Consider the following 16,364-nt stretch of genomic DNA (forward strand, 5'->3'; position numbering starts at 1 on the left):
CTGAGTAGGCTATGTGTCTGTGTTGTTTGTCCTAATAAGGTAATAGGTTACTGTTTAGGCTATTTCTGACAGTATGGTATGTAAATCATGCATTCTATAATCCAGTGGACTTTTTCTGTCATTCCCCACTTTGGAGGTGGGGAATTTTCAAGCCCCACCTGACATCACCCCGGCAAAATGGTAGGCCTAATGTTAAAATATCTTTTTTGCATTTTGGTTCCACGTTGCATTTCCCTTCTCGGTCTACTGGATCAGATGCTATTTTAATTCATATATCGGTCTGTTTATGACTCCTATGTTTGTGTGGCTATTTTGTTTTGAATCTATGATCTTCCTTGTCAAAAAAGAAAGATAAAAAATAAGCACAAACAGAACAAATTTCCTTCTGTTCATCGCGCCCCACCTGGCATGTCTCTATTCCCCACTAGTAGGGCCCGCCTCACACTTTGAGAACCACTGCTCTAATCCATGCACTGAATCCTGCTTCAGCAACAATTCGAGTCATTAGTAACAATAATGACAAGCCAGAGATATTATGTGAAATTATCATCAACATTGTTGTGTCAAAATAGCCCACGTAATGTTAACATTACTAGTATTGTGCGTCTTTGAAATCCACATAGAAAGCAGGAAAAGGACTCTAGGCATTACTAGTTCAACATAGTGCCAGTAAAGCAGTGGTTTTCAGCACCCACTCTGCCTGAAGTAGAGACAAGATTATGTTTCTGACGATGACTGTGAGCCATGCTATTGTAAGATTGAGGATGGAGGAGATGGGGAATTTCACCTATTGATAATATCAAGTGTATGGGCATGGATCTGGTAGGCTATTGCATTATTCCATAGCACGTTTAGAGTAGGCTATCATAATAGCGAAGTTAGAGAATTTTAGACAGTTTTTCTTCAAACCCTAATGTTTTCCCATTTGATTTGATGCGCATTTTTTACATCCTGATGGTCTTGGTAGCCTATAGATGGACCAACAATGCCCTCTGCAGTCTGCAAGTGATGTGATGCAGTGCAGCATGTCTGAGCACTGCCTCTCCAGGTGTGGACAGTTGTTTTCCTTCGTGTCAACATTTCTAGTCAAGAAACTAGTAGCCTAGCAGAGGCAAGCAACACTGATTTATCCCCTAGCAATTCGTCTTTTAGCATGCTAAAAATGGACCACAGACATGTCTGACAATGAACAACGGTTGTTTTAGCATTCATGATTCTTTGCTGCCATCTGGTGTAGGCTACCCTACATTAGTGCCTCGACTCAATCAGCTGGAAATATGCGTTTTACGACTGATTCAGAACAACATAACATTAAACTTTATTAAAATAAATTAAACTAGTCACTGAAGTCAACTTGAAATGTAATACATTCCATTCCATAAGACTCCAACTTTGTCGTCTACAATAGTTTCACGCGTTTAATGCATTGAAAGGGCCTACAAACAAACCATCCATGTCAAAACAATGGTTTTACTTAGCCTATGCTTATGTAAGAAAGAAAAAAATGTGCTCTCACGTAGGCTATCCGACAACATCCTCTCCACTCGCGCTTGCTGTTGCTATGCCAACTCACACACAGACCACGAGCCAGTGTTCCATCTACCAGTGCTGAAAACAAGATGTGCCTTTCCGTAGGCTAACGTTACTATTAAAAAGTTTGACATGAAGCCCGCTACCGAACGCTTTATGTACTTTTAACTGATGGTAAAAGCCAGCTCTGCCTCCGAAGCTTCCCAGAGAAAGAAATGGCCTCTTGCTTAGTGCCAGATTTCCCAGCAGTGCTTCTCGCTTTGGAGCACTTGGGCGAGTTAGGTAAGAAATCTTGAGCTAGCTTTGCTCCCAGTTAACCGACTCTGTTAGTGGGGTAGGCCTACACATTGAAATGTAACTTACAGATAACGTTTGCTCCACTGTGAATAACAGGCCATCTTATGTCTCATTTTACGCATGCCGTCTGAAGAAAAACAGCTGAAAGATGAAGACGTCTCCTTCAGCCAAGAAGCAAGTCACCATCTCAGGGAGATATCAACTGCTATTAGAGAACTGGTCAATCAGATTTAACGTTTTAAACCGTGATTACTTGTTATTTTTTGAGTAAATTTCACATGAGCTCTATACACAAGTGGCATGTAAAAAACAGCTCTGTCTTCTCACTTAGGAGGCGTCCCGAAAGGCCGTCCATGAGCAACTTGAAGTCGAAACCATTGAGAGTGGCAAGGTCCGCCACCAAGTTCTTCGTTTTCGAGATGACATAACCAAGGAAATTGCAGGTGGGTAGATTTAAAACATTGTCAATAGTAGTAGTAGTAATAGTAGTAGTAGTAGTAGTAGTAGTAGTAAGTAATATGGTTCAGTTGGCAGAATTTAGGATATGAATGTGGGCCTATTTCAGATGGTGTGGCGACTGCAAGAAATGTCAATTCAACTCAGCTAAACCAACTTGAAGCTGAACTCAAAAGCCTTATGGAGGAAATTGAGTCAATGGAAGTGAAACAAGGACTTCTTGAAGAGCAGAACGCCCTGCTTTAGTAAGAAACGAATTTAGGTAGCCTGGATTAGCCTATATCAAGAACTGCATTTACATGTAATAAACTACAACAATAAACTGCAGTTATACATCATGGCCAAAACATTGCATTTCTGCTGTAAAGTGCAGTAGCCTACTATGTAATAAAATCTATAATAGTGCATTTCTTATGAACTGCAAATAATTCCAATAACTCTCCCAAACTGCAATTTTGACACTTTGAAGTAGAGCAGTTGTTTTTTGAGATCAGCAACACCTCAACAACACCGCTAATTTCTCTCTCTTTTTTGCCATATGTCATCTCAGTTGTCTGTTATGTTTGTTTCTGTATCATCGGTTATCACTTTTGGATGTTACAGTAAACAGAGACAATCAGCATAGTCTGCAGCAAAGATGCTCATTGTCATTTAGTGGTAGGCCAATATTATTCTAGCACATGAGGGCTCCAGATTTAGAACTGTTGTTTCAGAACAGCTCAGTGGTTAGCAAGGACAGTATTTCAGGATAGTCTAATGTCATGTCACAAGATCTCATGGACGATGATCAAATTTGTGTCCCTCAAATATACTGAATAAATCTGTAGTCAGTTCACCCTAAACTTATTGTGTTACAGCCCAGAGAGAGAATGTGTGAAAAGAAACCATGAAAATGTCATTAGCATGCTCAACTTCCAACTGGCAGAGAAAGCCAACAAGCAGATCTTGCTCAATGAGAAGATCAACGAGATTGAAGATATTAAAGCTAAAATAGCCAGTGTAGAGCTCAACAGAGGTGAACTACTAAGTGACATCACCCAGGAAAGAGACAAGTTCACCGAGGCCAAGAATGATTGGGAAGAACAGGTACTGCATGTTAAATATTTTATTGTTTTATCTCATGATTAATTTCTGCCTTATGAAAAGTTTATTTTCAGCTGATGTTTCTGTTGATTTAGATTGAGCAATACATAAATAGCATCCAACAGCAGAAAAAAAACAATAGCCTAATGCACAGAGAACTGGATGCTCTTTCAACTGAACTGCAGGAGAAAGAGGACAGGAATGTGGATCTCAGGAATGTGAGTTAAAAGCAGCGTCTTTGGCACTTTATAATATATATATATATAAATTAAAAATAGGTTTTTGAGTCATTGTATCATCTTTGCCATTAATGGCATTTTCTGTTACAGACAATATATCAGATTGAAATGACCATAGCCAGACTAACAGCAACAGAGAAAAAATTTAAAAACCAACTCGCAGAGGAAACCAGCAAGTCAGAAGAACTTGAACAACAAAGGTAGTCTTTATAATCAGTATGTTAAGAACTATTATTAAATGGTGATGAATATGTAAACAAATGTCTGAAATACTCGCATTTGGCACAATTTTCTCGGGTGTGTCCATTCATAATTGAAAAGCCATATCTTAGCCACAAATAAGATACAGTAGCAGGCTGACATTTTCGTAGTCATAATGCATGGGGTGCTGTTTGAAAAATGGTGTCATTTAAATCCTATATTTTTGTGTTGGAATGATATGGAATAACCCATTACCTACATAAGATCAACACGTCATGTCACAGTTCTTATTGTCGGGTCTTATTAGAAGTCAGCATTTCCTAAACATAATTATTCATTTTGACAGAGTGTTTCATAAAAAAGAACTTGCAGAGCTCAGAACGGCATTCAGAAAGAAAGAAGAATCCCTTCAGCAAAGCATTTTAGAGGTAAGACACTGTGCCGTTAATATGACCAAGTGTGACCATCCCCCACCCAAAACAATATAACAAAAGCATGGGTGTGCATACTCACATTTAGCCTGGGTTTCATTATTTGTTAATGTGTACGGTGTGCAGATTTAAATATTTTGTTTAAATTGAACACTGGTGAAATGGAAAGCCGTACTCTGTTAGAGGTCAGATTTGAGCCGATCGATTTCTGTGTCCCCGAGACTGAGCCTGCTGGTGTGTTTTCAAATTGATCTTTTTGAAATAACCCGCCTTCAAAAACAATCTGCTCCAAGCTGACCTTTCCTAAGAGTTGGACCACTGAGCTGCCCTTAGATGTACAATAGTTCACACAGCCAATGGGAGGGCCTCCACAGGCCGACAGGCTCTCAAAGAGTGAACGTTAAAATTGAGTGCACATGTGAGGCTACAACTAGTGAAAATTTAACCACACTGTAGCCCACTCTGAACGGGAGATTTTGGTTTGACCTTAAACATAGCACTCACAACTTTGATTTTGTCATATGAAGGTCATTCAAAATAGAATGAACTACATTTCCTGTCAGAGTTAATAGAGAGCAAGACTGTAACAGTCAGGCTCCTGAATAGTACATGATACCAGGTTGTGGTACGATTGATTTTTGATGCAGGAAATGATGAGGTGAATGTCTTGGAGGCAGGCTTTTAGATCCTAAGAGCTCTGGATGCTCTCTACTGAGAGCTCTCTACTGCCTATACTAAAATCATGCTCATTTTTGTTTCTGAAATATGACTTTGAAAGTGGTCTTAGATTACTAAACACTGTAAGCACTGATCCATTGACCTTGTGTTTGTGTGTTCAGACAGACACGGAGATCACGGAATATGAGCTATTGACTAGCGTTCACCTTGCATCAATCACAAGACTGACAGACCATTTCAACATCCAGAGGAAACTTGAGGATGATACCATGGCTGAACACACTGCCATGGCCAGGCGGTAAGGCCCTTTCGGATTTAATGTGGTTGCCATAATATATTATGCTTTTTTGATTGATTGACTGGTTGATTGATTGGTTGATTTTTGATCTATGAATGAATATATATTCATCCATAATATATTATGAATAACTTCTAGTGCCTGATAGTGAATAACTGCTGCCCCATACTGATAAGATAGTTAATTGTGTTGTGTGATTTGCCGTAGACTGGAGTGGTCTAAACTGAGACTGGACGAACGCATTGCCTCCATTGCCAAGTATAAATTAGAGATCAGAGAGATGGAACAGGGGATAAGACAACTCCATGAAACAACTGTGTAAGTCTGACTGACTCCTACATAAGTCTGTCTCCTGTCTTATTAGTGGCCTGATATAAAATCACAAACAATATTGAAATGTTGAACAAGAAATTGCTTTAAGTTCCTACAAAACCATCACAGATATTTATTTAAGTTGTTCTTCACTGGTGTTTTATTTCCTTTTGGGTATTTGTGTGTCATTTCAGAGTGAACACTGACCTGTTCAAGAGGAATCTTGAGGAGATGGAAGTACAGCTAGCAAAAGAAAAGAAGACCAGGTTTGGTGAACCTCTCAGTTCTCCTCTCTTAAAGGAATGGTTTGGTGTACACACACAACCTAGGATCTATTTATGGATAACAATTTCAAGCTTTCATTTTGGAGCAAAATTATGTTAATTGGAGGAGTTTTAAGATAGATCGTTGTTTGTTTTAGCAATAAAATCGCTTATAGCTTGTAGCAGTGGGCATGGAGCCACTTCAAAATAAATTGTTATTTTCAAACCACTGACCAGGCTCAAAATAGTTTTATACTTCAGTGGCAGTGTGGAGAAGGTTATTGTAAACTTTGAAAGTGTACAGAAAGGTTATAATAAGGACTGTTTATGAAGTCAGTGTATTACCTGTCTTTGTATTCCGGTACCTCAAAATCAATGATGGGCGAGTTCAACTTCTTGCAGCTTTGCGCATATCTGCCGGAATGTGACAGTACAAACGTGCACATCTCTCTCTGTCTCTCTCTCTCTCTCTGTCTCTGTCTCTCTCTCTCTCATGTTAGGGCGGCCTTTGAAAATGAGAGAGAAGAACTCCATCAGTCTCTTGAGGACCTGAACGTAGCGCATGAGGAGCACATGAACAAGGTCAATGAAGCCATCGAGAATACCAAGGAGCAAAGCCACCAACTACAGGAGGAGGTCTGCTTTCCTCTTTTCATATTTCTATTGATAGTTTGTTTCATCCACTATCATAGTAGCCTATGTCTGGGCTCTGCTGACATTGTTTTATGTCCAATCAGGAGAAGAAGCTTCAAGACCACGTCTTCATGAGCTCGCTCATTGAGAGTCTCAAGAAGATGGTGGCTGAGACTGCAGAGTCCACCAAGGAAATGGAGATTGCCTGCATCGCTGAGATCAAGCAATTTGAGGTGACCGTATTGTCCAGCTCTGCTATGAGAAAATTCATGCAGTTTGTATCTCTCTTGGACGATGCCAAGACATAAGGTGCATTCTACATTTTTGAACAGAGGCAAATGTTAGAGAAAACTTTATTGGAACTGTTAAATTTGTAGATTTTTATGTTCCATTCCAAACATTCCAAATTGTTCAATTTCAATGGTAACCCTTTGTCCAGCATCCATGCTGAGAGCTCCCTCAGATTCACGTACGAAAAACTACACGTTCTCAAAACATTTGAATGCACATCTGTTATCATGTCATTACACAAATGAATATTTCAGAGTGTTTTATTAATAAAGGAGGAGACTGAAGCTCTCACTAAACACCGGCTGGAGTTGGAGGAGCTGCTTGAGATTGAGCAGTCGATCTTGTCTGGCGTGGAGGGCGAGTTTGACATCGACCAGGCCCGACACCAGACACTGACAAAAGAGACTACAGGTAATCACTGCACCATAGCCAGGTGTTCCATGCCAACATTTGATCATTATGTATTCACTGATATATAATTCATACTTGGTTGCATGTATTACCTTTCTCACTTTCAATCAACAACACATTGTTTCCACTTCCATCTGTCGCTGGTCTTTCTACATGTTGCAAAAAATTACTTCTATGTCTTGTTTTTCTTTGTTTGTTTTTTATATACCCTGGTCATCTAGTCACCTAGTATTCTCTAAGTGTAGCTAATATTTTCATGTTTTTATGCCTATAGATATTTTAGTTAGAGTTTCCTTTTCCTTCTGTTTCCTCAGACCTGAAATTTAAAAAAATGCAATTGGAGCTCTGTATTCAGGATACTCAAGACGACACTGTTGCCATGCTCAGACCAAAGGTTCGGCCTGTTCTGCATTATACCAGATACAAACCATACTAACACAGAGGAACATTTCAAAATAAAGTAAAATTTTAAAAAGTATAATTTTTTGTGTTATTTATGTCCTTGAATGTGGATGTGTATGTTCTTGAATGTGGACGTCTCTGTTGTTGAACACGGGAGTGTTTTCCAGTGAAGGTGGACAGGTCTGTTGTTATGAATGTGTCTGATGCAGGAGGAGCTGAAGCTGGAATTGGTGGATCTGAGGAGGAAACACCTTGAGATTCTGAAGTCCCAGGCAGAGCAGATCAGTCAGACGGAGAGAGTCATCTATGAGAACGGCGTGATGCTGGAGCAGGTCAACCGCGAGAACTGTCGCTTACATGTTGTGAGTTCAAACCTCACATGCAGGGGAGGAAATTAACTTTCTAAAATGTGTACATTCACCAGTCACTGACAGATAAATGGTAAAAATTACCAGCCACCAGCCAGTAAATCATTATATTTTGTGTCTGATATCTACCAGCCACTTTTATATTTGACCAGCATTTGGCTGGTTGCTGGTGCTAATTTACAATCCTGCTTACATGGGTTGGTGCAGTTCTTGGTACTTAAGCCTAGTCCCAGATAACGTTAACATTCTTAAGAGGTCTTTTTGATTCATGCTGCCCTGGGGTCCGTTTCCCAAAAGCTTAGTTGCTATGACTACGATCCATCCTCTGTGGTAGCGTTACTGCCAAATGTGAGCTGACCATATTTGAGTCACACGTAAACAATACAGAAATACAGTGTTGATATTCGGTCATATCGCTCACATTTTAGTAAGAGCTAACACATGCTCTTATTTTTTAATTTTCCAAAATGAAAAATGTGATATGTGACAATATTAAGCTTAAGTGTTGTGCATGCGCTACTCAAATCTGCAGACTCGCATTTGGCAGTGACACTACCAAGGTAGTTGCTATCATAGTTAGCAACTATGCTTTTGGGAAACGGACCACGGTTCAAGGACCACTAACAGTGTTTGGCAGAGGACATTAATGTTCCAATTATACAAGCATATCTGTTGTGATAGTTAGTTTGTTCTGCAGTTAACATAACCGTTTTTATGCCTTGTTATTCAGAATTAAGTTAATGATACCTTGGACTTGACAGACAAGTAAACACAGAAATATATCAGCAATATATTAGACTTTTTGTGGCTTTACTTTTTTTTTTTTTTGGCCTTTTACCCAAGTTTATACTTTCTACCTGCAGTGCATTGAACAAATGAAAGAGGACGTATTCAATGCCAACCAAGGTAAAGTGAGGCATACCCAGGAAACAGAGTGGTTGCGAGAAGAGGTTGGCTCTCTGTTCAGTGAGTACTCACAAAGTCCTAGACACACCAGACACATGAAGTTCTCTGGTGTTCATGCACAGTCCTGCCTCTTCAAATGGGACACTGTGGCTCGGACTGAATCATATAGCATTTCTTAAAACCAGTTAACAGTTTTAAGGTAGCAGTGTGCTTTGTTTTAGCACCTTTCAACAAAATCTCTGACTGTGACTTTAATGCAAAAAAATCCCCTTCTAACCATAAAAGCTAAAAAACATTAAAATGCTCCAATGGTGATTTCAATGTGACTTACACTGTTTTGCTTACTTTTAATTTTCCAGAAAGTCTGCTTGATGCGTGGGATAATGACATTGTGGTAACCAAGGCAAGTAAACTAAATTGAGAATATCAGAACATTTATCCAGTCCTACTGTATGAGTTTCACTAGATTGTACTTCTTACCCATCATGTACCATTCAATCTCTATTGGCAGGAATCTAATGAGAAGGATCTACAAAACTACAAAGCTTTTCAAAATCTACTGATGAAGCTGGAAAATAGGAAATACCATATTGGGAGTGTCATTGACAAAATGACAAAGGAGTTTGAGACTTTGACTGTCCTTTTATCTCCTCAAAAGCTGTTATGATGTGAGTTGCTGTTTGTTAGTCACTGTACTACTTCCAAATCTTGTGCTGTGTACTACCGTCTTTAATTCCACATTCCTCTATTAAGCTGTAGTGTTTGACCATCAAGCTTAGTACCAGCTCTGCAATACATCATTTCAAATCTTATGTAGTATTCCTATTCATTAAATGATATCACATGCACACAGACAGGCTGGAGTGCAGCCATTTATCTGTGTGTTTCAGTGTTTATTTAAAACAAAAAACCCACAGGTGACAAATAGATCTGATGTAGATGACTAAATATTTTAGGGGTGTTTCCGAGATATTCTGTGCAAAACAAAGAACACTTTCATTACATCCAAATAAACTTAAAACCTTTTAACATCAGAGGTCCACCAATTGTACAACAACATAAAAATGAGACATGCAGGTGAGAATTTCACAATTGTATTACCAGATCAGACTAAAAATGAAGACTGGTCAACTGGGACTGTCAAACTATCATTCACCAGAAACAATATGTGGAATTCCACATGCTTAATGGATTTTTTTTTTATCTTTCTTGTACAGTACATGCGTGCAAGCGTGTGTGTGTGTGTGTATACTGCAAGCCATTACTGTATATTTGGCACTCTTTACATACCCTTCTTGTCTTACTTGCTTAAATTGTGATACTTGAGTGACTACAAAAATGTGTATAATCATTGACACAACAGTGAACAGTTACAATACAGCTGTTTTGAGGGATAATCCGTCAGCAAAAAAATGTCAGCTTTTTGTGAACAACATTTTTGAGATCCAGCAACAAAATATACTTAAATACCATTCAACAACATACAATACTTGGAATATAAATAAGATATTATTTACAGTTATTCACATGATAGTGAACAATTCAAACACATTACTTTATAAATATGTCATTTTTCTCTGGGAGGAGATTCTCTTTAATTTTAAAATGCAAAACAAGAATACCCTTTACATACAATTCTACCTATAGCATTCAACAACAGTGTGCATTTCTTTCACCCATGAACATGTTGACAAGAGCGACATACTGTAAGAACAGCCATCTGTGTAGTACAGCCCTCTGAGAGAAGTGGGCAAGTCCTCCTGGATTACCAGTGCCGCAAGGCCCACCGATTCCATTTCAAGCCATTATTTCCAGACAAACTCGGACTGTCAGTGGACACCGAAACCACTACACTGATGATCAGTGTCCATTGCCTCCTTCTGATATTATCCGATTGGGCTCAGTGAACCTGGCAGTGAGCAAGTAAAAGAGAGCTGGACCAGGTACAAGGGCCAATAAGGGCAGATCTTGCTCCAGTTTATCCAATCGGGAGATGGAGATAATGCCATAAGCGTGAAGCAGCCAATGACTGAACAGCACCACCAGCCTTTTCTTCTTAGCAACAAGGTTTTTGAATGACTGAAACAAAGAATAAATCTTTATTAATACAGAGAAAATTGCACAATATCACTAAAAGATTTACAATACTACATAACCTTTTTCCAGTTGTATTTTCGATGACTTGCCTGTATTTCTGAAGCGGACATGTATACTGCCAATGTAACCAGAGACAACACAAGAATAATGTATGGAAAGGCATAATCTGAGGGGGAGAAAACAATGTCAGAGAGTTAATGAGGCTCATAAAAATGTCGTCAACAGCTTAACTATTTCAACGTTTGAAGTCGAAAGCAATTCATTATGTCTGCAGAGTACATTGATTTCTGTAACTCATGCCCATCTACTAGCTACAGTAGATTCGATTAGATTCAACTTTATTGTCATTGTGCAGAGTACAAGTACAGAGACAACGAAATGCAGTTTGTGTCTAACCAGAAGTGCAAAAAAAGCAGCAGTACGTACAAAGCAGGCCTCCCCCCACAGCCTGCAGCACTGTGAGGATGGGGAAAAAGTAGAGAGCAGCATAGATGCTTTTGAAGCGGTCCGACTTGCCCAGCCCACAGGCAATCTTCTTCACCAGGAGTGGCCTCAGCATCATCATCAACACCAAGCAGAAAGCGTAGTAGATCAGCACTATTGTGTATCTGAAGTAAAGAGGAAACGTGTTAATGTTGACACTTCACATGGTTGATATGGGTAAAGTGTCTGGAAGGGTATAACACAAAGTTCAGTCTTTTCAGCTCCTTAAGAAGCTGTTCTGTGTTTTTCAACCTAGGGTCAATTGGGACCAAATGACATCAATTAGTCCAGTTTTGAGCAAGACTGGAAAATGCATTAATAACAAACAGCTATAGCCGATGCTCATCACTAGCTATATGACTTGTGTGTACTTTCTCCTCACAACATGCAACAGCACTGCTATCAATGCTTTCTTTCAGGCCTTTACCACCAACAGGGAACTAGTTCTTTAACCAGTTCCATTCAGGATTCTTGGAACTATATAGCAAATCAGTTTTGGGTGGAACCATGTGCTTGGCTAGGTGTAACTTATATGCCTACGGGACTGAATTGAGTAGTCACATTATATAGCGGGGGAAATAAATATTGAACACGTCAACATCAAAAAAAATTTGGATCCAAAAAATCCAAACATTAATGTTCATAAGTAGAGTTATGAGTAAAAAAGTGGAATGCCACAGGAAAAAAGTATTGAACACGCCTACTGAAATTTCTTAAATACGTGGAAACCCCTTTATTTGTAATGAGAGCTTCAAGGCATTTCCTCTATGACTAAACTAATCAGTCGCAGTATTCAGGTGTGATTTTGGCCCATTCTTTTAAACAGATAGTCTTTTAATATTGAAGATTCCAGGGGTCCCTCTTGTAAATCCTGAAACCAATTGAGAGTTTCCTTTGCTGAATGCTTTGGATCATTGTCCTGCTGGAAGGTCTAGCCATGTCTCATCCTCATTGTTCTGGTGGATAGCAAGATTCTCCCAGAAAAAATGGCTCCATTCATCATTTCGTCAACTGTATGAAGTCTGCCAGTACCATGAGATGAAAAACAGCCCCACACCGTGATGCCTCCACCTCCAAACTTCACTGTTGGTATGGTATTTTTAGAGTGATGCACAGTGCAATTTCTCCTCCAAATATGGTGTGTAGTATGACATCCAAAGAGTTAAATTTTTCTCTCACCTGACCAGAATACCATTCTCTTAGTATTTCATAGGCTTGTCCAAATGTTGTGTAGCAAACTTTCAATGAGCTTCGACATGTTTTTCTTCAGTAATAGAGTCATGTGGGGTGAGCGTGCATAGAGGCCATGGCGGTGGAGTGCATTACCTATGATTTTCTCTGTAACAATTGAACCTGCTGCCTCCAAGTCTTTCTGGAGTGGTCCTTGGCTCTTAGGCTACACTTCTGACTATCCTTCTGACTTGCTGGTCAGAAATCTTGTGAGGAGATCCTGTGCATGGCCGATTGATGATGCAGTAATGTTCCTTCCACTTGCAGATAATGGCGCCAATACTGCTTACTGGATGATTCTGAAGTTTTGAAATGCATCTGTAATCAGTTCCATTGATATGTTTTGCAACAATAATGTTGCAAAGGTCTTGGAAGAGCTCTTTGCTTTTACCCATCATGACTTGTTTCTTGTGTGACAACTTGGTAACGAAAAACCTTTTTATAGCTCATCAATATGTACTAACCCAGCTTACATTAATTTGCACAGATAGGAGGGATAATTACTCTCTAACTATGTATAGATTCCAGCTCGTTCCTTGCCATTCCTTGCCTTTGTGTACTGTTTTTTCTTAGTGTGTTCAATACTTTTTCCCTGTGCCATTCCACTTTTTTACTCATACCTCTACTTAGGGACATTAATGTTTGGATTTTTTAATATGTGTGGATTATCTAAGTTAATACTAATGTCTGTAGAAAATTTTATGCGAATAGCCTCTCTGGAAGTATACTTACTGAAAAAAATGTTGACGTTTTTCTCCACTGTATATTCAAACCCCAATCAGAGCAAAACATCTTAAACATAAAAATGTAAATATTTGAATTTATCAAATCAGCACTACTCACAGTGGGAAAACAGCCTCCTGGGTGCAGTGTAATGTAGTCACATAGTCTGGACTTGGGTTGTAAAGCATGGTATACCAATCAGAGAGCATCTGGACCCGGCAGGAGCGGATGGACAGTTGACCCACAGGGTCATTCACGAGCAGGGTCACCACTGCAGCCACACTGCACTCAAACAAGGCTGTGATATGCTGGAAAAGCGCACTGGAACTAAAGAATAGTGGAAAAGTCAATTATGTCAAGTTGAAAAGTAGATCACTGTGCACAGAACAACACAAGTTATTTTTGTCCTTCTTGCTCACAGTGCCTGATAGCAGTGATATTAGTGTAGCTCAACCAGCCCTTCAATAATTTAGTAGGGGCAGAAATGCAGCAAACACTTTCAGAATGCCACCTTTGATGTGTCGCAGGCATTGACCTTTAGGATGGAGCTAGCATACCTTTTCTTTCCAGAGTACCACTCTATGAAGAACCAGTGTAGGACAAGAGGAAGCATCGCCATGAAGCCCAAATAGAGCCAGTCATACAGATCTGGAGTCTCGGTGCATTTCTCACATATCTTCTGCATATTTGTCCTCTCCCCTCTTGGACATACCTTCCCATGCAAAAGATAAAGAAAAACAGTGTTGGGGATCATTCACTATCCAGCAGTCTTGCTATTCATATTTCTTGTTCTTCAGACATCTGACAATAATCTTAAAGGCTGGAAATATGCTTTGGGAAGAATACAAAGATATTTTCATTGAGATTAATTTAATGTATAAATAATAAATATAGTAGGACTTACACCACATTCTCCCTCAATTGACCCATTAAGAAGAATTTTCCCGCAGTAAAGACCCGGACAGGTCGAACTCATTGCAACAGCTGTCAGAGAAAAGTACGAGTAGAGCAAAATAGGGCGCACACGTTATAGATTTGGTAAGAAACACCTTTAGGTTTGTTTAAGAAAATGCTCATAATGTAGTGTTGATAGTCAGTGAGCTAGACATAACATTGCTAAACAAATTTCTCCAATAATGGCTTCAGAGATGTCATAGAAGTAACGTTACATGGTTGACGTTAGTGACTTCTGTTAACTCAGAGCTTGCTAATCAGCTGAATCCATACACCCCTTCACTGTAGGCCGAACTAACGTGACATTTAAAATATCAGAACTAGCATCATGTTATGATAAATTACAAACATGTCTTTGTGTGAAAGGTTATGTTTATATCCTGTATGTGTGTGTGTAGATACATTATATCCTGCGTACGTGCGTAACGTTAGCTATGCTATCGATAACGTTAACACTGAGCTTACGTTTGTTAGGCTTGATCTGTCGATTGGGCTAACAAGAAAATCTGGCGACACGCTATTCGTGAAAGACTGAATATATCATAATTGGAACATACCCATAATAAATGTTGCTATACATCCATAAGATGTTTAAGAGAATTCCTCTGGCATTTGGTCCACAACCATAGACGATACGATAGTAACACCGGAAGACTTACTGATTCGAAGATTGCACTGGAATTGTAAAATGCAACTTTCAACTCAAATACGCCATCTGCTGTAGTGGGGTGAAAATACGCACCGGCTACTTATTAAACCGTTTTGACTTGTGACCCATATAAGTCTGCTTGTGACAGGCATTGATTGTTGTCTCGCGATTTATTGAAAACAAAAATAAATTGCCAAGTATATTAAATTCGTTTTCAAAATTGTGAAAAAATGGGCGGTATTCTCTGGTCTCATGCTGTGGACGGGTCAGTAGCCTACTGAGGGACAGCACCTTACCCTTCTTAAGCATTAATTTCAAAAGTCCAAGATTTGCATACAAACAAGGAAACAGCCGTGTTTCAGGTCCTCGTTAGCTCTGTGGCCATGCACCAAACTCTTATTATAGGCCTACTCTTAAGGCAAGGTAAAAACAATGTTCTGTTCTATGTCTGCTTTAAAGGCACAGTAGAATTTAGTGTCATCTGGTGGTCCACAACCCTCTGCACTGCATCCAACTGCATGTCCAAGCGTATAGCATATAGGAGAAATTACAGTGGTGTTAGAAGCCATTAAAACGCCGAAGGTTCTCTCTAGTGCTAGTGTTTTGGTTTGTCCATCCTACAGTACAAACATGGCACAAAATGATATTGAATCCTTTGAAGAGGAGGACCCAACCCATATGCAGATACAAAGGGTTTGTCCTCTACAATAACACAATTCATACACAAAGTGGACAATGAGAATGAAACACCTGGTTTTAGACCACAATAATTTATGAGTGTGATTCTACTGCAGTCACAGCATCAATTTGCCTTAGGAATGACAGATAGTCCTACAGATTGTCCTGAACAGAAGCCAGGGGGATTTTGAGCCATTCCTCTTGCAGAATATTGGTGGCCAGGTCACAATATGATGGTTGTGGAGGACATTTTTTCCAGACTTTCCAAAACACCTCCAAGTGGCTCAATAATAATATTTAGATCTGGTGACTGCACAGGCCATGGGAGATGTTCGACATCATTTTCATGTTTCTCAAACAATTCTGTCACCAATATTGCTGTATAGGTGCATTATCATCCTGATACACGGCACTACATTCAGTGTACAATGTTTGAACCATTGGGTGCACATGGTCCTCCAGAATTCAATAATTCGATAGTCATTGACAGTGACACACCCATCTACAACCCCAAATCAGAAAAAGTTGGGACATTGTGTAAAATGTGAATCTACAAATCTCTTAAACTCACATTTAGTTGCAAAAAGGACACAGACAACATATCAAATTGAAAATGACAAATGTTACTATTTCATGAAAAATATATGTTAATTTTGAATTTGATACCAGCAACATGTTTTAAAAAAAAGTTGGGACGGGGGTAACAAAATGCTGGAAAAGTTGTGGAATGACAAAGAAAAGGAGAAATGTT

The 16,364-nt window shown here is 39.3% G+C and overlaps 2 protein-coding genes across 2 annotated transcripts; one reads left to right on the forward strand and one right to left on the reverse strand.

Annotated features, from left to right (window-relative positions):
• The first annotated feature begins 1,559 nt into the window (after positions 1–1,559).
• Positions 1,560–9,611, forward strand: ccdc175 (coiled-coil domain containing 175). The gene is made up of 19 exons (XM_042072887.1): positions 1,560–1,812; positions 1,961–2,046; positions 2,159–2,270; positions 2,393–2,528; positions 3,141–3,369; positions 3,462–3,584; positions 3,696–3,805; positions 4,153–4,234; positions 5,077–5,213; positions 5,421–5,531; positions 5,720–5,791; positions 6,289–6,424; positions 6,526–6,654; positions 6,985–7,123; positions 7,438–7,517; positions 7,735–7,887; positions 8,757–8,859; positions 9,159–9,202; positions 9,311–9,611. The coding sequence occupies exons 1-19, from the start codon at positions 1,746–1,748 to the stop codon at positions 9,464–9,466; spliced, it is 2,205 nt and encodes a 734-aa protein (XP_041928821.1). The 5' UTR covers positions 1,560–1,745; the 3' UTR covers positions 9,467–9,611.
• Positions 9,612–10,015: 404 nt separating this feature from the next.
• On the reverse strand, positions 10,016–15,000 carry LOC121693467 (jnk1/mapk8 associated membrane protein). The gene is made up of 7 exons (XM_042072889.1): positions 14,844–15,000; positions 14,237–14,316; positions 13,890–14,044; positions 13,453–13,659; positions 11,323–11,504; positions 10,986–11,062; positions 10,016–10,878 (listed from the first exon to the last, which is right to left on the reverse strand). The coding sequence occupies exons 1-7, from the start codon at positions 14,845–14,847 to the stop codon at positions 10,660–10,662; spliced, it is 924 nt and encodes a 307-aa protein (XP_041928823.1). The 5' UTR covers positions 14,848–15,000; the 3' UTR covers positions 10,016–10,659.
• Positions 15,001–16,364: the final 1,364 nt, after the last annotated feature.

This window comes from Alosa sapidissima, chromosome 19 (genome assembly GCF_018492685.1).
Source record: "Alosa sapidissima isolate fAloSap1 chromosome 19, fAloSap1.pri, whole genome shotgun sequence".
Lineage (NCBI taxonomy): Eukaryota > Metazoa > Chordata > Actinopteri > Clupeiformes > Clupeidae > Alosa > Alosa sapidissima.

Excerpts from the sequence above, each read along its gene's own strand:
- ccdc175 (XM_042072887.1), top strand. The coding sequence starts at position 1,746 with ATGGCCTCTTGCTTAGTGCCAGATTTCCCAGCAGTGCTTCTCGCTTTG. Across the intron at positions 5,792-6,288 it reads GCAAAAGAAAAGAAGACCAG|GGCGGCCTTTGAAAATGAGA; the intron begins GTTTGGTGAACC and ends CTCTCATGTTAG. Across the intron at positions 6,655-6,984 it reads CTGAGATCAAGCAATTTGAG|GAGGAGACTGAAGCTCTCAC; the intron begins GTGACCGTATTG and ends TTATTAATAAAG.
- LOC121693467 (XM_042072889.1), bottom strand. Across the intron at positions 13,660-13,889 it reads TGGTACTCTGGAAAGAAAAG|TTCCAGTGCGCTTTTCCAGC; the intron begins GTATGCTAGCTC and ends ACTATTCTTTAG. Across the intron at positions 10,879-10,985 it reads TGTCCGCTTCAGAAATACAG|TCATTCAAAAACCTTGTTGC; the intron begins GCAAGTCATCGA and ends TCTTTGTTTCAG.